This window comes from Eucalyptus grandis, chromosome 3, assembly GCF_016545825.1.
Source record: "Eucalyptus grandis isolate ANBG69807.140 chromosome 3, ASM1654582v1, whole genome shotgun sequence".
Taxonomy (NCBI): Eukaryota; Viridiplantae; Streptophyta; class Magnoliopsida; order Myrtales; family Myrtaceae; genus Eucalyptus; species Eucalyptus grandis.
The window spans coordinates 8,653,369-8,680,657 of NC_052614.1; the positions used below are offsets into that span (position 1 = coordinate 8,653,369).

The 27,289-nt window shown below is 39.5% G+C and overlaps 3 protein-coding genes across 3 annotated transcripts; 2 read left to right on the top strand and 1 right to left on the bottom strand.

Moving 5' to 3' along the window:
* The first annotated feature begins 18,497 nt into the window (after positions 1 to 18,497).
* Positions 18,498 to 19,683, top strand: LOC104438997 (ethylene-responsive transcription factor ERF017). The gene has a single exon (XM_018869779.2). The coding sequence runs from the start codon at positions 18,658 to 18,660 to the stop codon at positions 19,378 to 19,380; it is 723 nt and encodes a 240-aa protein (XP_018725324.2). The 5' UTR covers positions 18,498 to 18,657; the 3' UTR covers positions 19,381 to 19,683.
* A 600-nt stretch (positions 19,684 to 20,283) lies between these two features.
* Positions 20,284 to 21,603, top strand: LOC104438998 (ethylene-responsive transcription factor ERF008). Its single transcript, XM_010052132.3, has 2 exons — positions 20,284 to 20,805; positions 21,362 to 21,603. Exons 1-2 carry the CDS (start codon positions 20,284 to 20,286, stop codon positions 21,407 to 21,409), a joined length of 570 nt encoding a protein of 189 aa, XP_010050434.3. The 3' UTR covers positions 21,410 to 21,603.
* A 563-nt stretch (positions 21,604 to 22,166) lies between these two features.
* LOC104438999 (beta-galactosidase 15) lies at positions 22,167 to 27,066 on the bottom strand. The gene is made up of 17 exons (XM_010052133.3): positions 26,902 to 27,066; positions 26,573 to 26,781; positions 26,175 to 26,241; positions 25,973 to 26,065; positions 25,715 to 25,858; positions 24,988 to 25,076; positions 24,773 to 24,878; positions 24,582 to 24,669; positions 24,344 to 24,462; positions 24,102 to 24,263; positions 23,819 to 24,015; positions 23,634 to 23,737; positions 23,441 to 23,550; positions 23,087 to 23,326; positions 22,786 to 23,000; positions 22,395 to 22,671; positions 22,167 to 22,280 (listed from the first exon to the last, which is right to left on the bottom strand). The coding sequence occupies exons 1-17, from the start codon at positions 27,064 to 27,066 to the stop codon at positions 22,176 to 22,178; spliced, it is 2,490 nt and encodes an 829-aa protein (XP_010050435.2). The 3' UTR covers positions 22,167 to 22,175.
* Positions 27,067 to 27,289: the final 223 nt, after the last annotated feature.

Here is a 27,289-nt window from a genome sequence, read left to right on the forward strand (position 1 = left end):
AAACTTCCTAATGAATTCCACATGTTTCCATTTGCCGCTAAGCCATGTGAAGAATTCTCATAGATGAAAAGAGGGGCAAGTTTTATTCAGATGCGAAAGAGGAAATGGAATTTGAAAAAACCCCAGCATAGAGCTCAAATCACTTGAGAGCATTAAATATTATGGGAATAACAGCATATTGTGACTCACAAATTTTTAAAGGAATGAATCACATAACAATTTATTATTATTTGTTTTCATTTTTTATTCATAATAGGTTATTATTCTTACAGTATAGATATATTTATCAGTCACAATAGATCAAAAATTGTCACCCTATTTTCTCAAAAGAAAAATTGAGAGAGAGAGAAAGATCAAGAGAAAGGCGGCCTTGGCCACTCGAGCTTTGGGCATGACGAACATGGAGTCATCATGCTGAGCATCCATGTTTGTCACTAGCCTAAAGAATTTTGGGCATGGCCATGGCTGCCAAGAGCTTAGAGTTTAAGCGAGCATGGCTCTAGGCAACCATGGTTGCCTCTCTCTTTCTCCCCCAGTTTCTCATTTTCTTTTTTGATTTTATTTTTCTCTTCTACTACATTGTTTGATGTGGTACTACAAACAGCGACTTAGATGGTTATATCAATAGGGATAGACTTGGGACTCTAATAAAAATTTAGAATTTTTTTGGATAAAGAAAAGTTCGGAGGCAGATTTGAGATTGGACCCAAAAATCCAAGTTTTTAGGGAGTGGGGTCTAGGAATAAAGACATATTTAGACTAGACTAATGCCTAGAAATGGGCAATTCTTGCACAAATCACGTGCATTTACAGTTATTAATTTTTGTGAGATGTGTATGCGATAATGACCACGACCGATCTTGTTTTTGGGCTGAAGTCCAAACTTGAGAATCTTTCGTAGAAATGGACCGTGCACATGGAATGGGGAAGACAATTGAGGAAGCATAGTGGTTTTGATCTGGCTTTGAGGTTGACATCGACAGCTTTCTAGATGGAGTGGACCACACAAGAATTTATAATTATTTGTTTTTCATTTTTTGTGATCAAAGATAGACTGTTATTCTCATGATAGATTAAAGACCATCACCCATTCATTTCTCAAAAGAAAATTTTGAGATAGAGAGAAATAGCGTAAAAAGAGGGAAAAAAACAAAGAGAAAGGCAGCCATGGAGTCATCATGCCGAGCATCCATGTTTGTCACTAGCCTAGAGCTCGATCGGCCATGGCCATGGCTGCCAAGAGCTTAGAGCTTGAGCGGCCATGGTTGCCCTTCTCTCTTTACCTAGTTTTTCTTTTTGTTTTTCCTTCTCAATTTTCTTTTCTCTTCTGTTATATCATTTGATGTGGTAATACACATGGATGCTATGTCACATAACTAACGGTGACATAGACAGTTATGTTAATAGGAATAAATATGAGACTCTAATAAATTTTAGGATTTTTTTATTAAAAAAAAAAAAGTTGGCAAGTAGATTTGAGACTATACCCACGGGTTTTTTTAGAGAGTTGGGTCTAGGAAATAAAGACAAATTTAGACTAGACTAATGCCTAGAGATAGACAATTATTGTACAAATCACGTGCATTCACAACTATTGATTTTTATGAGACGCGTACGTCATAAGGATCCCGACCGATCCTATTCCTAGGCTGAAGTCCAAACTTGAGAATCTTCCCTGGAAATGGACCGTGCGCGTGGGACAGGGAAGACAATCGAGGAAGCATCAGCGGTTTTGATTTGGCCTTGAGTTTGATGTCGACGGCTTCTTAGAGTGAATCTTGAACAGGGAAAACCTTGTTCTATGCTTTTCCTAGAAGGAGCCAGAACAAGCGCACGGGGATAAAACGACGACGACCCTAAGCTGAAAATCCTCAATTAGATCACTCACCAACTCTTATTCGATACATGGAATTTCCAGGTTTGAAAATCAGTGTATATTCCGATATTAGTCAAGAGTTTGACTGATAGAAAATTTTCTTAAAATCAGGAAAAATTATGGGCGCCATTTTTCAGAGGATGGGGAAAAGAAAGAAGGGAAGAAATGCTGACTGCCCACGGAACAAGCAAAATTAAAATTTAATTTGGAAACATAAACGTGCACGGATCTGGTCGGGCCATACTTCTCCAGACGTGTTGATTTTCAAAAAAACGAATGAAAAACGTTGGAATTAGCTTCTCACTATTGAATAAAATACGTACGGAAGGAATTTCTCCTTCAAAGACCCCAAAGCCGCCTGCCACGCGTTGATGGCTGTCCGGACAGGACCCACAGTGAAAGTCAACGATAATTTTTAGAAACAAGTGTTATAAAAATTTTAAAATTTATCATAAAAATACAATTAAGCTCTAAAACTTGAAAAAACTTCAATAAAATCCTAAAATTTATCAAATTATTTCAATCGAGTTCTAAAGTTAACACGTCAACTTTTTAATGGAAAATGCTAACGTAACGCGGACATGAAATTTTAAATAATTTTTCATTTTTCACATGGCTTTTTTAATTATTTTGTATTCAATTTTTTTAAAATTAGATTTAAAAAATAAAATGAAAAGTTAAAATTTATTTTTAAAATTGTTAAAAAGAAAAAAATGGTAACTCCTCCCTCCCGCCACCGCCACCATTGCCGGAGGGGCCAAGTGACCTCCCCGCCGTTGCTGCCATTGTTGGTGGTTGCCATTTTTTTAATTTTTTTTGGAACTGTTTTGTTTTTAAATAAATTTCAACTTTTCTTTTCTAATTTTTAAATTAAAAAATTTTAAAAAAATTAAAAAAACCACATCGAAAATAAAAATTAATTTTAAATGCCACGTCTGCATTTTCCATTAAAAAGTCAACGTCATTAACTTTAGGACTCGATTGAAATAATTTAACAAGTTTTAAGACTTGATTATATTTTTTGCAAGTTTTAAGACTTAATTGCATTTGACTACTTTTAGGACTTCTGTAACAGTTATCCCGTAATTTTTATACTTTTAAGGTACTTTTTGAACAAAGAAAAATTTAAAATTTGTGGTTTTGCTTCGATTTTATTACTTTTCAGCGTGTAATTTATGCATGGCAATATTTAGAAAAAAGGAAAATTTTATTGTTAATCATGCTTAATAAATGTTCGAGCATTCATTACAAAATCATTTTTAATATTGAGAAAGTTCATAAATGAGTTATCCCTAGGCCAATAAATCCAATTATCTTTATTTATCGAGTAAGACATTAGACAAAATTGGGTGAAAAACTTAAAATGAAAGAGATTATGTTCTCATAATATTAGTAGGTAATATGACTAGAACCTAATTAGACGAGTTTTTATCTTAATAAAGATCTTTATATCCGATCTTGTGCTCAAATTGGAGAGCTTTCTCTCCCAAATTTCTTTCTTTGAAAACCATAACTCTCTTAATTTTTTTTTCATCTGTCATGATTACATGGTTGATGCTTAATAGCTAATAAATGGGCATGTGTGTGTGGATCATAGTTTTAATTTGCAAAATCAATAAGTAATAAGTGGAAACCATTTATGTTCGTGCCACCTATCAGTATTGTAGCCTTTTCCATGAAGACGATTCCATTTTTACCATTATTATGATATTATGTATTCTAATCAGATTGGGTGCATAGAAAGACATTATAATTATAAAAATTATAGAATTGATTTTTTTGAACACTTAACTTTTCATGGATTCTATTGTTTAACAAATGATCCGCATAAAAGAGAGATATTTTTACCTTTTTTTAGTAGAATACGATCAAAGAGCCTAACATAGTGGTAGAGTCTGTATTTATTAACTATATGTATATAGTTATTTAAGTTTCCTCCATTATCGAATTTCTATTCGGGAGGATGCGTGCTATGCTATATCATAATTTCCATTTTCTATTCCATCTATTAAATGAAAAATTAAAGCACTACAATTTATTGATGGTATCATGTATACATAAAAAGTTTGAGTTATAATCCATTATTAATTTGATCTTTTTTACAGGTGTCTTCCAAATACTTGTTAAGCATAGTCACTACTAAAAAATGTTTCGATTTGGAAAATATTGATTACAAAAAAAAAAATTCAACTTTTTAAACATTGATCTCTTATAACGCCTACATGACATTATATTAAAAATCAGGGGTGGTGACACTACAAAGTTTTGAACTAGTCTTCATTAGTAATATGGAACTTGAATGTACTTCTTGTCCAATTTAGTACTCCAACTTTTAAAATGCCACTAGCGTTTATCTTTAGAGTAAGATAAAGAATAATAACAACGTTTTTATGGTGGTTTGACCCTAATTAGAGTTGTGCGATATCTATCCACTAGAATGTTGAATTAATGTAGAGCAATGCCCTCGCCTATGGTCAACAACCCTTTACTAGCCCTCGGTAAAAAAAAAAAAAAAAAAAAAAAAAGGTAAAGAATAGTAAAGTAAAAAAAGAAAAGAAAAAAGAACAAAAATATCATAAAAATTTCACAAATATTATGAAAATGTCAATGTTAGTACTGTCCGTGCCACATAAAATGGCCGGCATCCATATTAGCGATATCCATTCAAAACTAATTGAATTGACAAAATGTTAAAAAGTCTAGGACTAAATTAACATAATTAAAAGATTTATGATGGAATTGATATAATTGTAATAGGTTTTGAATTATTTTGGTAATTTCCCTCCACCATAGTCACAAACTTGGACATCATCGAGCCAAACACTACCACCCCACCCTTAGTTACAACTCAACCTTCTCATATGAAGCTCAAGAGGTTGCTCTTTTATCTTGAGGTCATGACCTCTATTATATAAGGTGCGCAACCTTGGATCGTCAACACGGCCTAAGGGAAAAAGGAGGAAAAATAAATTATATCAAGTCAAACTAAAGAGAATGACATGATAATTCCACTTATTATCTTTACCAGGTCGAATCAAGTATACGGGCGAATATCAAGTAATATATTACGGTGAATTTGACACCAAAGTTGAGATAAGAAAAAATTCAAGCACCAAAATCGAAGGTCATGAAGGTCTTACGTTCGAGCACAGTAGAAAGCTTATGTTTTAATTGCGTCATGATTGCGAGGGGCCCCAGGGTTCTATTAGCTCTGGGGAGGCGCGATTAGGAATGAATCGAAGGAGGCAAACGAAGTCCGCCCTGGAGTTGGCGAAGCTTCTGAAGACTGCGAGTGTCGTTTCAGAGAGAGCAACCGCGTCCGTTGGCGGCGAAAAGGCAGTGGGGGCCAAGTGCTGCTGTCGCTTTTCCTGGGCCCCGCTCTCGATTTGACCTGCTGATGCAATTCATCTGCCCGCGTGGGTGGGAGGGTTGCTGATGGTGCTGATGACGCCACCCCAACTCTCTCCATGTCCCGCTTGAAAACGACTCGCCGTTGATCGCTCTCGGCTCAGAAGAAGCATCCGTGGAGCTTCTTATGGCTGAAAAGAGTCGAAAGGAAAGTGATTAAAACAAAAAATGTCAATGACTGACATTTTCGAGAGTGCACCTCCATGGACTGCTGTACTTATCAGCGCCCACGGGTAAATCGCAGTCGACATGGCGTTGCTTCCCTGCCCTTTGCTTTTGGCCTCACTTTGAGTTGATTTTTTTTTTTTTGGGGATTGATAAAAATTGATAAACCAATGTCGTCTTGACGTATATTAGACATATTGGATTTTTTGTGAATTATTAATTGTACATGTCGCGAGAACAATCGTCACATTAGAAATTATAATTGATTTCATATTTTAGAGAATATTGTCCACGAAATCACTTAATTTTTCGGTATTTAGCTAAAACTTGAAAAATATTTGTAAAGTAATTGTCTGATGGGGAAAATTATCTAAAAATTCTTTGTTTTTTAATTATTTTTTATTTTTACATATTCTTTTTCTTCTTTCTCGCCTAATTGCTAGAGCGACCAGCGATCGATGACTAATGATCGACGACGACCAACAACCAGCCAAAAGCAAGCTCGAGGTCTCACCAGATCAACAAGCTCGAGCTCTCACATGACTTAAGACCAATCAAAGAAGAAAAAGTAAAGAATATATAAAATAATTCTTGAATCCCTTTCACACTCATGTCACATCGAGGCACTGCAAAAGAAAAAACTGCAAAATCCGATCCAATTTATCATAATTAATTAGTTAACATGTTACTTAACCGTATTTTAAAACACAGAAAAAAGTCATTGGTTTATCAAATTATCCATTGAGCCAAGAAAAAGATTCAACAAAAGATATAAACAAATCCACTATATATATTTCAAATTATTTCCGCTGATTCAATCTAGTCAGTACGATTCCTTCTCAAGAATTAGATCGATTCCCATGAGATTCCCCCAAAACTTATCCACTCGGTTGGATTCACAATTGGACCCGGTTTGACATCATATGAGACCATATTAGGAAATCGTATTGAGTAAAGTACCTCAAGGAGAACTGCTCATATAGGACTAGACGAACTCTTTTATTTAAATATATTTTTTTATTCTTAAAACTAGCAATAAATCCTCAGATAGACTATTTTATTTCTTAAACACATATATAAATTAAATTTAAACTAAAATCTTCTTGGAATAAAAATGTGTCTCGATCGGAGACCTGTCTCATTGCAATTAAGGTAGCAACCTTACATGTGGCCAAGAGACCTCCAAACCTTTGTTGTCATTCACTACTTAAAGAGAAAATCCACTTGTTAGTTTCTTTTTCTACCCAATATGGGACAAAGGCTTCAGGAGCCACATTCTCATTCCTCTCTCTCTCTCTCTACAAGGCACTTTAAGCCTCCAAGAGTCTCAAGGTTAAGTAATTACTCATAGAACATAAAAGAGAATGTCTATAAAACCCAAGCCATATCATTCATAGCCTTTTTGACTAAGATTGAGCCTAAAATATTTGAAGTGTGATTGATGCCCACACAAGTGGAGTTTGACTTTTTCGTATATGGGAACATGTGTTAACTCGCTAGAGCTTAACCAGATCGATTAATCTAGAGCACGACCACTCTTAAAATCTGTCAAATCGGATCAGAATCAATGATTCAATCCGATTCTTGGTCCTAGGACTGAAATCCCGGTTCCTGATTCCATTATGGAAAACCACAGCCGACTGATGTTTGTCATCTTGCTACTCCCTCTCTCAAGAAAAAGAAACACTTTCGATTTCGGCACGGGGAACATTAACCACACGTGGTCCCCCATTTTTTTCTTTATTCCTACTCGTGCGCTCTCTCGGACTCTCTCCCCGCGTAAACCCATATGATTCCTTCCGTGACCAGCCACATCACCCTCACCTTTTCCTGTTGATAAAATACTTGGATAATAATTAAAAAAGAACGCGCCTTTTGACTCGACTCGCTCATTTCCAGAGTAATTCTTCGGTCCGTCCACCATCACCTATACATACGCCCACCAGCCGCAAAAACCCTTTTTCCCAGTTCGATCGCTTCGAGGTTTTATGTCGGAGATGGCTAGAGAGGCGGCGGCTGCGGCGAGCAAGAAGCCGGCGGATTCTGGAGATTCCAAGTACAAGGGGGTGCGGAAGCGGAAGTAGGGCAAGTGGGTGTCCAAGACCCCCCGCCCCAACAGCCGCGAGCGCACCTGGCTCGGCTCCTACGACTCTGCTGAGAAAGCTGCATGCCTTCGACGCCGCCCAGTTCTGCCTTCACGGCCGCAACGGCCGCTTCAACTTCCCCGACGACCCCCCGGACATCGCCAGCGGCCGCGTGCTCAGACCCTTCGAGGAGAAATAGCAGTAACCGCGACCATAGCCCGGAGTACCGCCCCGCAGGGAGCGAGTTACGGGCTGAGTCGGCCTCCCCGCCGATCTCGGGTGGGACAGTCCAGAGGGACTGCGACCTAGGCAAGGACACGGACATGGACATGGACATGGACGGCCGGTATCTGGATCTCCCGAGGGGTAACGTGGGCTCGGGTAATTAAGCGACAGACGTCAGGTTTTACCCGGGACACGACCCGTTCACGACGAACGACTACTACGGCCACGCCACCGTACCTAACGTGGGGTTCGCTTCCAAGCATCAGCCAGCCACGGCGGCTGGAGTACAACTATTAGCTTTCTGTTTTTACCTCCCTCCCTTCTTCCCTCTCATAAGTTCACGTTCATCAGATCCTTTCAAAAGATGTATATTATCTACACAGTGGCTCCTCTTCGCCACGTGCACAAAATTGCACACCTCCACTTACGATCTCCATCTTGAAATGAAATCCCTAGATCCATCCCAAATCGTCGCTCTCGTAATGTAAACATTTTCACAAAAGGAAACATGAAACGGGGGCTCTTGGGTCCCTCTTGGCAATGGTGGTTCCAGGCAAAGGTAGGGCTTACTTTGTCTTCGCCGGAGCACGGAATGGGCTTACTTATATGGGGAATGGTTGAGCAAAGGTCGTAATCGAGAAAAATAGTTTTTTGAAGCTTGAAAATAGAAATCAGAAACGGGAGCACTCGATTTGGCTCGCTGAACACGACAATGGTGGCTGCCGACGGTCCAACAAGGACACACAATAATGGTAGCACACTGCCGAAGGTCTGACAATAATTGACATATTTTGCAACTGGCATTTACTTTATATTTTGGAAATAAAAATTTATATGGAGGACTAAAATGACTATATGTACATAATAATAATTTTTATTACACATAATAAATGTCAATTTGCTTTTTAATGGTTGGGCCGAAATGGGGGAAAACACTTGCTTTCTATGCATGATGATCTAACTAGGCTTTCAATTTGCTAATGAAATTGCCATTTGCTTTATATTTTGGAAATAAAAATCTATTTTTTAATAAATAAACTGGAAGATCTTGTCCTATATATCTTTACAATTTGAGATAGATCTACAAATGAAGTTAATAAATTAAAATATGCAATTTTTAACAAATATAAAATTGAAAATTAATAAAAGAAAAGAAAACGCATCGTGGTCTTCTTCCTTGGTTTTCAGTCAAAATCGGGTGGTGGCCTTCTTCCTTTCTTAAATGATAATTGATAACAAATGAACTCTACTTTCATTATTTTTACTAAAATGGGTCAACTAAAGCCACAAATTCGTGTTCAAACGTTCACCGATCCATTTGAGCTCAAAATCTTGAAATTGGGTCTGAAATCTTGAATTATCATAATCCTTGATCACATATCTAAGAGAAAAGGAATTGAATCAATGAAATTTATAATTTTTTAATTATGGGGCAAAGTTTTCGCTTAGACTAAAATGTCAACCCACGGTATTTTTTAATGAAAAATTAGAAATTAAAGCCTAACTATGCATGTGAGGATCAATTTGATATATGTTTATGATTTTCACTAATTTTATGAAATATTAACCTAGAGTTGACTTTTCAGGTTTGACCAAAAAGTCTAACTTAAAAATCAACCTTTGATTTATTAAGAAAAGATACCCAAATACGTATGGAGGAGAATGCTCTTAGCCTCTATATATAAATGGGACTCTAATGACACTTAAATGACTTTTTAGTCGAGAAATGGCCTATGTCGTGATTAGGAATCTCAAGTCTCGACTTTTAATTTTATTGGACCGGTTGGCAAAAATTTAAATGTCAATGCTACCTCTAGCCAGAAGGGTATTGTGTGGGCAAGTTTCAATAGTACTTTACACTTAAATTGGGTAGATCGGTATATATTCTGACACTATCCACGTATCTACATGTCTAAAATGGATGAGCATGACCAAAAGGTCGAGCTGACTCGGCTCGACCCACTATTTGAGTTAGACTTGTATAGACCGCATTTGAACAAGCATTTCATCTAACTCCATATGAACTTAAAGTATATGAGAAGTAGGTACCTAAAAGTGGCATTACGACCTTCCAAAAATGTTCATGATAGCATTAGAAATGTGGTCTAATTCCCTAAAGAAATCCTAAACTTTAGGTTCAGTCCAAAGTCTACTTTAAACTTTTTATTTTGTTTTTAAAAAATTTCCTAACTTTTATTGGAGTCCTAAATCTATCCCCTGCTAACATAACCGTCCAACTTGCCTTTAGTTATCCGATATGACATCCATGTGTATTGCCACATCAGACAACATAAAACAAAAGAAAAGGAAAATGATTTTATTAACATAATAGTCATTGGGCTCCTATGAAAGTAACAACGTGTTGTGAGCCACATATTCTTAAAAGAGTGGCCCCCACAACAATTTATAATTATTTATTATTCATCTTTTTTGTGATTTAGAATAAACTGCCGTTCTCACAGTAAATTAAAAATTGTCACATAACTATTTCAAATGAAGAGAAAGAGGGTAAAAAAGAGAGAAAAAAACAAACCGTAGAGAAAGGTGCCCATGGTCACCCGAGCTTTGGGCACAACGGCCATGTAGTCATCATGCTGAGCGTCCATGTTTGTCACTAGCCTAAAGCTCGATCGGCCATGGCCATGGCTGCCTAAAGCTTAAAGCTTGAGCGGCCATGGCTCTAGGCAGCCATGGCTACCCCTCTCTCTGTTACCTAGTTTTTCTTTTTCTTTCTCAAATTTTCTTTTTCTCTTCTATTATATTGGTTGATGTGATAGTACATGTGGATGTAATGTTAGATAACTAACGGCGACATTGACGGTAATGTTAATAGGGAAAGATATGGGACTCCAATAAATTTTAGGATTTTTTTCTCTTATATAAAAAAAGTTCACAAGCAGATTTGAGACTATACACACAGTTTTTTTTTTTTTTTTTTTCAGAGAGTTGGGTTTGGGAAGATAAAGAGAAATTCAAACTAGACTGATGGTTGAAAAGAGACAATTCTCGCACAAACCATGTGCATTCATAGCTGTTGATTTTTATGAGACGCGTATGTGACAATGATCGCGACCCATACTATTCCTAGGCTCAAGTCCAACCTTGAGAATCTTCCCTAGAAATGGACCGTGCGCGTGGGAAAGGGAAGACAATCAATGAAACATTAGCGGTTTTGATTTGGCCTTGAGTTTGATGGCGACGGCTTCCTAGAGTGAATCTTGAACAGGGAAAAGGCTTCTTCCGTGCTTCCTAGAAGAAGCCAGAACGAGTGCACGGGGGATAAAGCCACGACAACCCTAAGCTGAAAATCCTCAATTAGATCACTCACCAACTCTTATTCAAAACATGGAATGTAAGGTTTGAAAATCAGTCTATATTCCGATATTAGTCTAGAGTTTTGACTGATTGAAAAATTTATCAAAATCAGGAAATTCAAAGGGTGGGAAAAGAAAAGGGAGGGAAGGAATGCTGTCTGTCGACGGAACAAGCAAAATTAAAATTCAATCTGGAAACATAAACGTGCACGGATCTGGTCGGGCCATGCTTCTCCAGTCGTGTTGATTTTCTGAAAAAAAAATGAAAAACGTTGGAAATAGCTTCCTGCTGTCGACTAAAATACGTACGGAAGGAATTTCTCCTTCAAAGACCCCAAAACCGCCCACCACGCGTTAATCCTTCCATTTGGGCCTCCGGACATGACCCACAGTGGAAGTCAACCGTAATTTTTATACTTTTGAGGTACTTGTTTAACAAAGAAAAATATAAAATTTGCGGTTTCACCCCGCTTTTATTACTTTTCCCCGTGCAATTTATGCACGGCAATATTTAGGAATAAGGAAAGTTTTATCTTTAATCACACTTAATAAATGTTCGAGCGTTCGTTAATCATTTTTAATAATGAGAAAGTTCATAAATGAGTGATCCCTAGGCTAATAAACCCAATTATATTTATTTATCGAGTAAGACACTAGTCAAAATTGGGTGAGCAACTTAACATAAAAAAGATAATGTTCCTGTCATATTAGTAAGTAATATGACTCTAACCTAATTAGATGAGTTTTTTCTTAATAAAGATCTTTATATCTGATCTTGTGCTCAAATTAGAGAGCTTTCCCTCCCAAATTTCTTTCTTTGAAAACCAAACTCCCTTTTTTTTTCCCATTTGATGCTTAATAGCTAATAAATGGGTATGTGTGTGTGGATCATGGTTTTAATTTACAAAATCACTAAGTAATAAGTGGAAACCATTTTTGTTCATGCCACTTGTTAGTATTCTAGCTTTTTCCATGAAGACGATTCCATTTCTACCATTATTATAATGTTATGTATTTTAATCCGAGTGGCTACATATAAAGACGCTATAATTATAAAAAAAATATAGAGTTGATTTTTTTGAACACTTAGTTTTTCATTGATTTTATTGTTTAACAAATTATTCGCATAAAAGAGAAATTTTTTTACCTTTTTTTTAAGTAGAATATGATCAAAGAGCCTAACATAGTGGTACAGGCTGTATTTCTTAACTATGCGTAGATAGCTATTTAAGTTCCTCCATTATCGAATTTCTATTTGGGAGGATGCGTGCTATGCTATATCAAAATTTCCATTTTCTATTTCATCTATTGAATGAAAAATTAAAGCACTACGATTTATTGATAGTTATCTATAGGCATCATATGTAGATTTATAATCCATTATTGATTTGATCTTTTTAACAGGTGTCTTCCAAATACTTGTTAAGCATAGTTATTGATAAGGAATGTTTCGATTTTCAAAATATTGATTACAAAAATATATTTCAACTTTTTAAACATTGATCTCTTATAATGCCTAAATGACTTTATATTAAAAATCGGGAGTTGGCGACACTATAAAATTTTTGAACTAGTCTTCATTAGTAATATGGAACTTGAATGTACTTCTTGTTCAATTTAGTACTCCAACTTTTAAAATGCTACTAGTGTTTATCTTTAGAGTCAGAGAAAGAATAATAACAAAGTGTTTATGGTGGTTTGACCCTAATTAGAGTTGTGCGATGGAGTGATTAATTTTTGTAGAGTAATGCCCTTGCCTATGGTCGATGACCCTTTGCCAACCCTCAGTAAAAAACAAAAACAAAAAAAAAGTAAAGTAAAAAAAGAAAATAAAAAATAACAAAAATATCATAAAAATTTCAAAAATATTAGGGCTAATACCCTAAAAAACCCAAAATTGGTACACATGCGACAAATTTACCCCAAACTATTTTTTTGACCACCAAAACCCAAAACTTGTATACTTTTGACAAATTTATCCAAAACCGGTACACTTGTGACAAATTTACCCTATGTTAGTTTTCATTAAATTTTATTGTCAAATTATTAAGTTAAATGACACATAACAATTAATTGGTATACCAATTTGGGATTTTATAATCCGTTTGTCACAGTTTATAATTTTTGTGATTTTTTTGTGGTATTAATCCAATTTAGCTAATGGTATATTTGTCACAAATTTATCGGTTGGGGTTTTTTGTGGTCGAATAAATTAGTTTGAGGTAAATTTGTCATAAATATACAAATTTATGGTTTTTTATGGTCAGTCGGAGTAAATTTGTCACAAGTATACCAGTTTGGGGTTTTTCATGGTCAAAAAAATAGTTTGGAATAAATTTGTTACAAATGTACCAATTTGGGGTTTTTCAGGATATTAATATTATGAAAAATGTCAATGTCAATACCACATGTGCCACATAAAACGATTGGCGTCTATATTAGCGATATCCATTCAAAACTAAATGAATTGGCAAAACGTTGAAAAATTTAGGATTAAATTGACACAATTAAAAAATTCATGACTGAATTGATATAATTATAATGAATTTTGAATTATTTTGATAATTTCCCTCCACCATAACCACAAACTTGGACATCACTGAGCTAAACACTGCCACTCCACCCTCAATTACAACTCAACCTCCTCATATGAAGCTCAAGAGATTGCTCCTTAATCTTGAGGTCACAACCTCTATTAAGTGAGGTGCGCAACCTTGAATCGTCGACACGACCTTAAGGGAAAAAAGAGGAAAAAAAATTATATCAAGTCAAATTAAAGAAAATGACACAATCATTCCACTTATTATCTTTACTAGATTGAATCGGGTATACAGACGAAAGTCAAGTAATGTAACATAGTGAAGTAAATCTGACTTGAAAGTTAAAGGTAAGAAAAATTCGAGCATAAAAAATTGAAGGTCATGTCGAAGGTTTTACGTTTGAGCATAGTAAAAAGCTTATGTTTTAATTGCGTCATGATTGCGAGGGGGCGCCCTATGGCTCTTTTAGCTCTGAAGAGGCACGATTAGGAAGTTACTTCGAATTGAAGGAGGAAAACGAAGTCCGCACGGAGTTGGCGAAGCTTCTGAAGACCGCGAGTGTCGTTTCAGAGAGAGCAACCGCGTCCGTTGGCGGTTAAAAGGCAGTGGGGGCCAAGTGCTGCCGTCGCTTTTCTGGGGCGCCCGCTCTCGAGTTGACCTGCTGATGCAATTTATCTGCCCCCGGGTGGATCGGGGGGGGGGAAGTACATGGATCGATTGCTGATGGTGCCGATGACGCCACCCCAGCTCTCTCTCCATCTCCCTCTGTCCCGCTTGAAAACGACTCGCCGTTGATCGTTTTCGGCTCAGCAGAAGCATCCGTGGAGCTTCTTATGGCTAAAACAGTCGAAAGGGATGTGATAAAATAATCAACGACTTTTCTCGATAGTGTACCTCGATGGACTGTTGTGCTTATCAGCGCCCACTGATCAATTGCAGTCGACATGGTGGGTGATAAAAATTGGTAATCAAGTGTGCCCTTGACGTATATTTGACATGGTCAATAAACTTTTTTTTTTATGAATTATTAATTGTATGTATAGCAAGAACAATTTTTGCATTAGAAATTACAATGAATTCTAGACTTAGGTGCATTAATTTGAGGAAAAGTGTTTTTTTTTTTAAATTAGATTTTCGAAATTCCACCCGTTTGATTTATTGAAAATTATTAGTCAACTAAAAACATTTTTCAATTAAGGAATGCACAAAATTAGGAAAGTGAATTCCTAATTTTAAGAAGACAACAATACTATTTGGAATTAATTATCTTCAATTTTTAATTTTATTTAAAAAATATTTTAATTTTTTTTCTTTATTATTCTTTTTTCTTTTCTTTCCTTTTTTTTCTATCTTTTTTATCTTTTCATTCTTCCTCTTTTGTCGGGCCTCAACAACCGGCCGGAGGTGGAGGCCGGCCTCGGTGAGGTCCAACTCATCGGATCCCAATGAAGCTCGAGCTCGCTTGAGGCCGATGAGGCTCCACCTCACCCGAGGCTCACCATGGGGAAAAATTATCATTGTAAAGTAATTATAGTCGTTTGGTATTTGGCCAAAACTTGAAAAATACTCATAAAGTAATTATTGTTGGTTGGTAAGGAAAAAATCTAATAGTAAAATTATCAACAAATTCTTATTTTTTTTTTTTTAAAATTTTATATATTCTTTTCTTTCATTTTTCTTTTTCTTTGGCCAACCTGTTGGCTAAGCTAGAAGTGATCGGTTTCCGATCCGGTCCAATTTCTAAGTGGAATCAAGAACCAGATTGGGGGATTGAAAGGTCCTAGGATCGGGAACTAGACTTGACTGACCGGTCCAATCCGATCCAATGGAACCCACCACTTAGCAAAAAAATAAAAATAAAAAATACTGCTGATGGTGCCGATGACGCCACCCCAACTCTCTCCATCTCCCTCTGTCCCGCTTGAAAACGACTCGCCGTTGATCGTTTTCGGCTCAGCAGAAGCATCCGTGGAGCTTCTTATGGCTAAAACAGTCGAAAGGGAAGTGATAAAATAATCAACGACTTTTCTCGATGGTGTACCTCGATGGACTGTTGTGCTTATCAGCGCCCACTGATCAATTGCAGTCGACATGGTGGGTGATAAAAATTGGTAATCAAGTGTGCCCTTGACGTATATTTGACATGGTCAATAAACTTTTTTTTATGAATTATTAATTGTATGTATAGCAAGAACAATTTTTGCATTAGAAATTACAATGAATTCTAGACTTAGGTGCATTAATTTGAGGAAAAGTGTTTTTTTTTTTTTAAATTAGATTTTCGAAATTCCACCCGTTTGATTTATTGAAAATTATTAGTCAACTAAAAACATTTTTCGATTAAGGAATGCACAAAATTAGGAAAGTGAATTCCTAATTTTAAGAAGACGACAATACTATTTGGAATTAATTATCTTCAATTTTTAATTTTATTTAAAAAATATTTTAATTTTTTTCTTTATTATTCTTTTTTTTCTTTTCTTTCCTTTTTTTCTATCTTTTTATCTTTTCATTCTTCCTCTTTTGCCGGGCCTCAACAACCGGCCAGAGGTGGAAGCCGGCCTCAGGTGAGGTCCAACTCATCGGATCCCAATGAAGCTCGAGCTCGCTTGAGGCCGATGAGGCTCCACCTCACCCGAGGCTCACCATGGGGAAAAATTATCATCGTAAAGTAATTATAGTCGTTTGGTATTTGGCCAAAACTTGAAAAATACTTGTAAAGTAATTATTGTTGGTTGGTAAGGAAAAAATCTAATAGTAAAATTATCAACAAATTCTTATTTTTTAATTTTTAAAATTTTATATATTCTTTTCTTTCATTTTTCTTTTTCTTTGGCCAACTGTTGGCTAAGCTAGAAGTGATCGGTTTCCGATCCGGTCCAATTTCTAAGTGGAATCAAGAACCAGATTGGGGGGATTGAAAGGTCCTAGGATCAGGAACTAGACCTGACTGACCGGTCCAATCCGATCCAATGGAACCCACCACTTAGCAAAAAAATAAAAATAAAAAATACTACAAGTTATTACTATTTTAGGATTTATTACTTTTTTTAAGAAATTAAAAAAATATTGAAAAAATAGTCGGTCTAGTCTAGCTTCTCCCAAAGCCAGAAATCGCACCGAAAATCACCGGTTCCATTTTCATGGAATTGGAAACCTGACTGATACCTCTAAGAGCCAAACCAAACTGGTGGGCGATTCTTGGTTTGGTCGGTCTGATATGCTCGCTCCTAGCTAGGGCAATAGCTAATGATTGGCCATAGGTGAACTCAAGGCTTATTTGAGCTCACCTATGACCGATGATCGGCCAAAGAAGAAGAATACGAAAAGAAAGGAAGTAAAAAGAAAATTAAAAATTCACTTTAAATATTTTTGTGAGAACAAATGTTTTATTAACTAAGGACTCAAGTCTAAACACCAAGGACCCATGCATAGCCTTTGTGAACCTAGGACTAAGGGTTAGGAATAGAGCTCAAGTGTTGAGGATTTTAGCACGACCTTTATGAACCTAAGCTTAGGTGTTGACGTATTGGTTATGGGCACTAGGGGATCGGGCTCGACCTCAATGGACCCAAGGCATGTGCGTTGGGGCCTAGGCCTGAGCATTGGGGTCGCGGGCTTGAGCACAGGGGTCCCAATCCTGACCGTTGGAGAGTCGGTCCTAAACACTTCGACCCAGGAATCAATGTTGAGTTTTCAAGTCTAAGTGTAGTGTTTTGAATCAAAACATTATTACCTAGTCATATTTAGGATAACACTTTACATTGCTTTTAAAGAAAAAATCATTTTTATGAACTTAAGCTTTCATATGAAATCATTTTCCATTAACTTATTTTCTTAAGTAAATCAAATGATGGAAAACGAGAAAAATATTATTCTGAAAAATGTTTTTCACGAAACAAACAAATCATTAGTTACTTAACAAGCACCTAATGGAAAGGACTCTCAAAAAGACGAGATAGTTTGTGCAGTGATGGGTCCTTAAGAAAAATTGAGAATAAGTATGTACAAGAGAGTCACTTCTTAGCATAAACCAACATCTAGTGTGGTCAATAGTAGGAGTGATTAATTTTAGAGTAAGTTAGTTCCACCCCAAAACTGAAAATTAGATCATATATGGTCAATTCCCCATTTGTGGAATTAAGAACCGACCTAGTCTAGCTTGAAACCAAATTTTTTGATAAAAAAAAAAAGAAAAGAAACAAACCTGCTCTTCTTCTTTTCTTTTCTTATGGTTTTGATATATATATAGTCCAGGCTATTTCCGCTAATTCCGTTCAATCAGTATTCCTTTCTAGAAATCAGATCGATTCCGCGTGATTCATCCAAAATTGACCCGTCTGGTCAGATTCCTGATTGGACCAGGTTCGACATCACTTGATACCATATTGGAAAATCGGATCGAGTAGATTACCCCAGTGAGAATACGGACACCAGGCGAAAAAAAGCACATGTCTCATTCACCCCCATGGCTTCCTCTGCTCTTTTGCCCCCACAACCAAGAAGCACCCTGGTTTTTGTCCTTTAGCTACTCTCTCCAACCCACTCCCTTTTCCTCTCTCTCTCTCTCTTCTCTCTCTCTCTCTCTCTCTAAACTTCCACGCACCTAATAAAGAAACACTTTCAATTTCAGCACGGGGAACACTAACCACACGTGGTCCCTCATTTTTCTTTAGTCCCCACCTTTCTTTATTCCTACTTGTCTCCTCCTTCGACTCTCTCCCCGCGTAAACCCGAATCACTCCGTCCGTCATCACATCGATAAAATACTCAAATAATAATAAAAAACGCGCCTTTTGACTCGCCCGGTTCCACAGTCTCAATCCTCAGTCCCTCCACCATCACCTATATAAACGCGCACTCCAGCCGCAAAATACCCAATCATCATCCGAAAATCCTCCTTCCAAAAAACTCATCACTCCCTCACCTCGCTCTTCACTCGCTACTGGTTCATCGTCCAAATCGAGAACCCATAGAACAAAAACACAAAACAAGCAGGAGGAAATCCGGAAACCCCTTTTCCCAATCCGATTGCTTCGAAGTTTATGTCGGAGATGGCTAGAGAGGTGGTGGCGACGGCGGCAGGGGCGGGGGCAGGGGCGAGCGAGAAGCCGGCGGATTCCGGGGATTCCAAGTACAAGGGGGTGCGGAAGCGGAAGTGGGGGAAGTGGGTCTCCGAGATCCGCCTCCCCAACAGCCGCGAGCGCATCTGGCTCGGCTCCTACGACTCCGCCGAGAAGGCCGCGCGCGCCTTCGACGCCGCCCAGTTCTGCCTCCGCGGCCGCAACGCCCGCTTCAACTTCCCCGACGACCCCCCCGACATCGCCGGCGGCCGCTCCCTCACCCCCTCCGAGATCCAGGTCGCCGCCGCCCAGTTCGCCAACTCGGCGGCGCCGGCCCCGTCGGCCGCGGCGGCCGCGTGCTCCGACCCTTCGAGGAGAAGTAGCGGTAACCGCGACCTCAGCCCGGAGTATCCTCCGGCGGGGAGCGAGTTGCGGGCCGAGTCGGCCTCCCCGCCGATGTCGGATGGGACCCCGATGGACTGCGACTTGGGCATGGACATGGACATGAACGAGCCGTTTATGGAACTCCTGAGGAGTAACGTGGGCATGGGCTCGGGCAATTACGGGGCGGACTTCGGGTTGTACCCCGGGTACGACCCGTTCACGACGAACGACTTCTACGGCCACGCCACCATACCTAACGTGGGGTTCGGCGACGAGAATTTCGATGGTCTTCCCGTCCAGGACTTCCTATGGAATTTCTAAAAGCGCCAGGCAAGCAAAGCGTCGAGAACGGGTCGGATTCTGGGCAAGTTTTAGTCGCCGGAGTTTTGACAAGTATACAAACCCGGCGGGGATCGCGCTCGGGTCGACCGTCTTCCTTTTTTTTTTTTTTTTTTAGGTCTTTTGAGCTGACCAGTTTTAGCACGGTCATCTTCCGAAGCTCAATTACCCCTTTGGAAGAGAAGGCCCAAAATTCTTTCGCTGTGATTCTTGGACATTCTTTAATTAAACTGATTAGTTCAAGGAGAAGCGAACAAAAGGGCAAACGAACCTAAATCTCCATTATTTTTCTCATGAATAAAATGATAAACTTTGTATATGGAAGTTCAGAGAAGTGAGTGAGTGAGGCTGAAGTTTGAATCTGAGCCGTCGATCGCTTTGCTACCAACCTTGGACCTGGTTTGACCGACGAAGACCCTGCCTCAACTTACACGTGCTCCTTTCTTCCTACCGTGTCCTTTCCTCCCCCTTTCGCCCCGGAGCTGTAACGCGTGTCTGCGCGAATGACTTCACGTGGACAAATTAGACGGCAAGACCCTCCGGTTTGACCTAACCTCAAAAATAGCGAAACATTAAAAAAGGGGACAACGCGACCCCTCTCTCTTGGAACCTTCCCATCAACCGCGTCCCACGTGCGGCAGCAAGACCCCGCCACGTGGCCACGCGGCGGGGGACTCCCAGTAGCGAAAGTAGACTGACATCACGCGGTCCTTTCAGCCACCACCTGTCACCTCCCCGCCGCTCTAGTACGGACACGCCGGCAAGTTGCGGCTGAACCGCCACGCGTCGAACGCCCACTAACGCCTCCTGTTCCCTCCGGCTCCCTATAAAGCGTCGCGCGACGCCGCCCGCCGGACGCTCGGGGTCGTTTTGCTTGGGGTTGACATGGCGCGACGTGGCGGAGCGAAGGAGGCGAACGGCGGCTCCGAGGCGTCCGACGCCGTCTTGCCGCGAGCTCATCATCGCCATCGTTACAAGGGAGTGAGGATGCGGAAGTGGGGGAAGTGGGTGGCGGAGATACGGCAGCCCAACAGCCGGGACCGCATCTGGCTCGGCTCCTACGCCACCGCGGAGGAGGCGGCGAGGGCCTACGACGCCGCCGTGCTCTGCCTCCGGGGCCCGACCGCCCTCCTCAACTTCCCCGACTTGCCGCCAGAGATCCCCCCCTCAGCCGCCGCCGGAGGAGGAGGGGTCTCGGCTTCCCAGGTCCAGATGGCTGCCGCTAGGCATGCTCATGGCCGTAGAGCAGCAACGGCCGCGGAGACTTCTACGTGCTCCGGCGGGGAGCCTTGTGGCAGCAGCTCACCGGATGTTCTGCAGATTGCTGCAAATAGCAGTGGTGGCGGAGAGGATATTAGCAGGTTCGCGACGGACGGGTGTTACCTTGGGACGGAGCATGGAGTTCAGGTAAATAGCTAATTGCCAGTACCGTGTAATTCCCGTGTATTTCCCGTGCATTTCTCCTTTTGTCATTTCTTGGACAAACCAAAGAGCGGCCGATAACATCAAATTTGACCCGCAATCAATATAATCTGTGATGGAGAACATATCAAAAGAACTTTCGGTGGCACGTAATTTCTTACACATATTCGACTTTCTTTTGCTAGTAAATGAATACAATGGACAAATATAGTGGGATGATTCTCTAAGTATAAATAGGACACTAGCTGCTGCTTGCAATGCATCCAAACAAGAAACATTAGATTGTAACTTTTATGACCACTAGGAGAAAGGTACTAGTGTTGAATAAGAATCAATGGTAATGCATCGATCGCTATTATTTATTCAAGAGGTTATAGAAGAATCAGTAAACACATGTTGATACATCCATCAATAATCTATAAGCACATTCTAATGCATCGATTACTGTAATTTTTTAATACATATTTTGAAGGTGGAGATCACTTTGAACACATCAATGCTTAATATTTTTATTTTTATTTTTGTTTAATTTCTTTTTCAGGTAGACTTTTTAACTCCCCAGCAACTCTCTCTCGCTCCAAATCCTTGAGCTGCGAACAACAGAGGGGCGGGTGCTAAATTTAATTGCTAACTCCTTAGAGGTCAACCTTTCGTTGCTCTTTGGATCATCAGATCAAGATGAAAATTGCCTGTCTTTTATTGCAAAGTATGTGCTGAAAATGGCCAAGTTAATTCCTTCGAGTTTGTCTTTTCGGTTTTTCTTATGGATTGACCTTTGTTTCTGATAATTGTGGAAATGCCTGAGTTTTTCTTCTCTTCTTTCTTCGGCACGAAGCGGTGGTGCAGTTTTGGTGTGTATGGAAATCTAAAGAGAAAATTCATTATCTTTTCTGTAAACTTAAAGAATCCAACACGGATCTTCAAATTAATCGTATCGAAAAGCCTTGAAAAAACATTTTCTTTTGCGTAACTTCTTTATTCTTATATGACCCCTTATCATACCTTAAAAACGGCTCACTAAGCGTAAACACGAAAAAGTGCTTAGGCCGACAGCATATGTAGCACCGGTATATTATCCTCGCATTAGGCGCGGTGATTTTCTCTTAAATCAATTATTATGTTGCATGGTTCACTGGAGTTTTCTATAAAAGAGGGAAGAAACAACGAAACGAGCCGCATCTTCTCGGGGAAGAGACTATCAGAAAAGAAAATATACCAAATTATTCATGAAAACCCTAACACTGAGAGACGGAGTCCTCCGACAAGTGTATTCCAATTTTGACGTGAACCCTAATATAGGAACTAAACTAATGATGGCATTTATTCCCTATGAAGAAAAGACCGAAACTAAGGTGTCAGCAGGAGACCTCCACAGCCAGCCTCTTGGTGGATCCGCAAGTCGTCGAGCCAAAGGTTTTCTCGGAGACGTCGATGGAACAGCTCTCCTTGCCGACACAAGCCTACAAGATTTCCCAAAAGTTGAGGTGAACGTTGCAAAAGTACAAAGGATCCAAGTGAGATTTCGTGAAACGAAAGAAGAGTGAAAAAGGGAAGAAAGGAAATAAGAATTTTACGTTTTGGAGGATGGCCACTGCGTCGTTGCTCCCCTCACAGCTGCCCTTCGCGAAAGACCCGCACGAGCCCTGCGGATCGCCGAAGCTGGCGAACTTGACAGCCGAGATGGGACGGCCCTGGCACGCGAGCTTGAGGGTCTTCTTCTCGTGGGCGTTGGCGCAGGCGGAGCCGACGCTGACCGTTTGGAAGTTCACCAGGGAGGGGTTGCCACCGAATTCCTCGAACAGCACCAGCGTGTTCACGTCCTCCTCCATGAACGATCTCGGGACATGGTACCTGATCACAAGAGAAGAAAAAAACCCATGAAACTTACCATTTTCTATATGGAGCTAAACTTAAGGGAGCAAATATTTTCTCGGAGATGGGAATTTTCTTGGGTGTTTTTCTCACCATCTTTGAGTGGGGCGACCGCAGTTGGTGACGCACTTGGTGTTGTCGTAAGCGCCGCGGTAGTCGCAAGGGTCGGTGCTGCAGCCGTCTAGACTGGCGTCGTAGCTCGGCCAGTAGCGGCCGATGCTCTTGCCGTTGACCCACGCCTCGCCCTTGCCCAATCCTTGCAAGTCCACCACCACCGGGTCTGTCCCTAGCGGCGCTTTGAACGTGGTCTATACCCAAGACAATAGCAATCGTAAGTTAACTAAACAAACTTTGAAAATTCTATGTGGGTATCTGATTTTGATATTTGTTTTACCTTGTACCAAGACAAGGACCTGTTGGTGGGAAGGTCCTTGCTTTGCCATTTAGAGGCCGACGCTGAGTCCAGGGCCGGGTCGATGCTGAAGAACTTGTGGTTGATGCCGTGTAGCCCGACCTTGTAGGACCACAGGTGACCCGACAAGTCCTTGATCACTCTCTCGTCGCCTTTCCTTCCCTCGATCTCCACCGGGCCAGGGACCCCGTTTTGAACTAGATCGAACATCGGACCGTAATTCTGTTTCCCATAGGGGATTGCAAATCATCAGAAATCAAAAGCACACGATAGAAGGATCTGAGTATTATATTGGGTTAGTAAAGATTAAATCGTTTCATGGACTATTTTATGTACCTGGAGTCCAATGGTTACGCTAAGCAAGGAGATCAGATTCTTTCCTGGATTCAACTTAACATTCTTCTCGAAAACGTAGTGGAAATTTCCATATAGCGCCCATTGAGAACCTAATGTTTCGTCAAATAGAAGAAAATAAGAGAGAAAATTTGTCGATGGAAAAAAGGGGAAAACCGTGCTACGTTTTCTTTACCGAGGTAGTTTCCGTTGACATAGGCATGAAGTATCTGGCCGGTGCAATTCACTCGGAGGGTCATGTTGTCGCTCCAAACCGGGTCGTCGTCTTTCAGGTTGACACTGTCACAAGCAAGAAATAACGACATTGCGATCGAGTCGAAAATATTGCTAATTGAATCAAAATTAGACCGACCAATTTACCTGGTCATGTACCACAGATAATCACTAGCACCATTAGCAGCATCTTTCTGGTCTACAAGTCGATGAGCAGCAACACGTCCCTTTCCGAGCGTGACCTGGTCGTCCGCGATCTCGGGCCTCCACGTCCAGCTCAAGGACTCGGGTTCGCTCTCGGCCTTGTTCGGCTCCATCACCATCACTGAACTTTGCACATTCACCTGGAAATTTTTCCCGATTAAATTACATAAAATGAAAATGTCATTTCAATATCTCGAAGGCGATCGATTGATAAAAATTTACCGACCTTGGCGGTGTTGTACCCTTCGTTCTGGCAGTCGGGGAGGATGCTGACCGACCACGCCGGGACCGTGAACTGCTTGCCTTGGAAGACGAAGGTGGCGTCGGAAGTCGAGTTCGTGTTCCCCAGGAAGCAAGTCGATTGCCCCGGTGTTGCGTAAACCGTGGCCTAAACATACGATGCTTCGATAAATACGCATATATTTTTATAATAATTAATTTATTATACGAAGTAGGTGTTCATCTTACATAGACCGAGTTGCCGAGATCAACGTTGGTGATGTTGCCAGTGGTCAGGGTGCCCTCGACCGAGTGCAGCATATCATGCAGCTCCTTCAGATGACCCCATTTCGGCTGATTTAGATTGCCTAATGCAATTTATTTTTTATTTAAAGATAAAAAAGATTAGTCAACAGTGATTAAATTAATTTCTTGATGCCCGGATATTTATAATTATAATTCACATTATTGACATTATTATGCTTACCGTATTCATCGAGAGGCGCATCGTAGTCGTAGGAGGTCGTGATGTATGGGCCCCCGGCTGTTCTACCGAAATTGGTACCGCCATGATACTTAAAATCGAGGAAGGGCAAAAAGAGAGGAAAATCAACAATTTAGGTAAATATCCGAAATATAAACGCAAAAGAAATATGCAAGATCGTTGTTAGGATTTACCATGTAGTAATTTTGGAATGTGCCTCCGGTCTGGAAAAACCTAGCGACGGAGAACGCCAAGTCCTCCGCCGTCCTGTGTGGGTCCACCCCGCCCCAACTCTTGAACCTAAAATCGCGTTCCAAAAGCATAAGATATTGATCGGGAATGTTTTCTCGAATTAAAGAAAGAAATTGCGAAATTAAATAAATAACTTAATTGAGACGAGCATACTCACCAGCCAGTCCAGTTTTCAGTCCACATTTTAGGGCTGTCGGGATTGTTTGGAGTGAATTGGTCGCAATACCAACCGTTACACGTGTTAATCTGATCGAATAACCACAAATTATTAGGTAAGGGATAATTAAAGAGCCTCATTCTACACGATAAATTTTAGAATTTTTTGTGATACTAAATACAATTGAAAGGACATTGAGATCTAGTGTTTAAACATGTCGAAGAACTAATTCAAGAAGAATCTCAAATAAAATATCGAACCCTTTATGATGAGATAAAGCCTTATCCTCTTTTATTATAGTTTGAGATTGAGGAATAAAAAAAAAATTAAATGTCAAGATGTTATTATCATCAAAATTAAACACATTAAATGACAAAATAATCAATACATTAAACCAGCTAATAAGTTTAATGATAGTAAATATTATAAGATAATGGCATCTATTTCTTCTTCTTCTTTTTTTTTGCAAGTTAATCAAACCTATTTTTGCAAATTTAAGGGAATGCTCTGGCATAGATTCGGGTTTCACAAATTAATCGAATAAATGATTCTTTCTAAGCCGAACCAAGTCTTTATCATAGGGAAAATCAGTGCAGATATGGCAGCCATAAATATAGATCTAAAAGGAGATGAACTCTAAGAATAATTTCCTTACAAAAAAAAAACTCTAAGAATAATTAATTTGCAAAAGTAGCCAAATTTTCAAATAAAAATGTGTGAATTTTACCATGGGTTGTGGAGCGTCGCTTTGTTGGCACATAATCCACGGAACACCGATGTCTTGCGACACAGCCATGTTCGCACACCAATCGATATAAGCTTTCCCAGCATCTCCATAGGCAGATATCACATTGCCGTACTCGTTTTCAATCTAATAAAATTTGAAAAAAGAAAAAAGATTTCATTGGCTTAATAATTTCATAATTTATAGGCAATATTGCTAGTTATATCTACTTCAGAAAATGGAAAAATAAAATTCTTGCACCTGAGCAAGGATGATGGGACCTCCCTGTGATGCGAAAAGGCTCTCCTGCTTCGCCATGTTCACGATCAAAGTCGTGAAGTTTTTCATCTCGTTCTGAAATTAGAAAAGCAACATTATTTTTTCATATTTGAATATGAGTATTAAAAAAAAAACATTCATAGCGTGAAAAAATAATAAATAAATAAATAAAACATAAACTGACCATGAAAACATCATTGGCTGTTCGCAACTTGACACCGGGCAGATTGTGCAACCATACGGGGAATCCTCTAAAACAAGAGTTATGCTCGATAAGATCATCAATATTTATACAAAATGTGAAAAGAAGAAGAAGAAGAGATTGATACCATAAAAATTTTTAAACCACGTCCGGAACCTTTTTTTTTATCACAAAAAAAATCATAAACATCAATTTTTTTTTGTCATATATAATATGTTATACCTGTACAAATTTAGATTTTTTTTGTAATATAAAAATTTAAAATTTTCGATGACACAAGTAAGCATAGTTTGAAGTCTTTTATGGTATTTGTCCAAAAAAATTATATGTACACTTGTGCTGCTCAAAAACCATGAGTGTAGAAGCGTTTTTAGATTTACCCGTAATTCCATTCCGCACATACGTAAGGTCCAATCCGGAGAACCGCGTAAAGACCTGCGTCCTGCACGGTTTTCAAGAACCTTATGAGGTCCAAATTCCCGTTAAAATCGTACTGACGACGAGCCGGCTCGTGGACGTCCCAAAAGACGTATGTCTCGATCGCATCCAATCCGCCTTCTTTTGCCTTCTTGATCAGATCGGGCCACATCTACCAAAAAAAAAAAAATCACAAATAAGCAGCCATCCTTACATAGAGAAAGAAGAAGAAAACCTTTTGAATAATTAAACAAAAAAAAACTCGCCCGAACGGATGGAAAACGAGAATTACTTCGGCAGTCGACCGCGGGTAGTGAATGGAGCCGGACAACAAAACCCTCCTCTTGCCATCGATGGTGATGGCTCTGCCATCATGAGAGACTTCTACAGCGTGCGCAGATGAAAGGAAGAAGAAGAGAATAGCCGAAAGAGAGAGCACGACCTTGAGAGGAGCCATTTTCACCGAAGTAAATACTAGTTTGTTGAGAAATTCGTGCTTATATAGGAGTCGCGACTTCTCATTTTTCGAAAAGCTTATCCAGTATATTGAATGGAGATATCGGGACGTAGAAGACCTTATCCGGTTCTTTATAGTTGAATGAATCTGGCAATTTTAGATTTCCTTTAATTTACTTTTCTTTTCCGAACCAAGGCAAACTTAAATTTGCATTGCATTTACT

Coding starts and splice junctions, on each gene's coding strand:
- LOC104438999 (XM_010052133.3), bottom strand. CDS start 27,066: ATGGCTCCTCTCAAGGTCGTGCTCTCTCTTTCGGCTATTCTCTTCTTC. Junction 24,264..24,343: donor ATCTCGGCAACTCGGTCTAT/GTAAGATGAACA, acceptor TCGTATGTTTAG/GCCACGGTTTACGCAACACC. Junction 23,551..23,633: donor TGTCAACGGAAACTACCTCG/GTAAAGAAAACG, acceptor ACGAAACATTAG/GTTCTCAATGGGCGCTATAT.
- LOC104438997 (XM_018869779.2), top strand. CDS start 18,658: ATGTCGGAGATGGCTAGAGAGGTGGTGGCGACGGCGGCAGGGGCGGGG.
- LOC104438998 (XM_010052132.3), top strand. CDS start 20,284: ATGGCGCGACGTGGCGGAGCGAAGGAGGCGAACGGCGGCTCCGAGGCG. Junction 20,806..21,361: donor GGACGGAGCATGGAGTTCAG/GTAAATAGCTAA, acceptor TTTCTTTTTCAG/GTAGACTTTTTAACTCCCCA.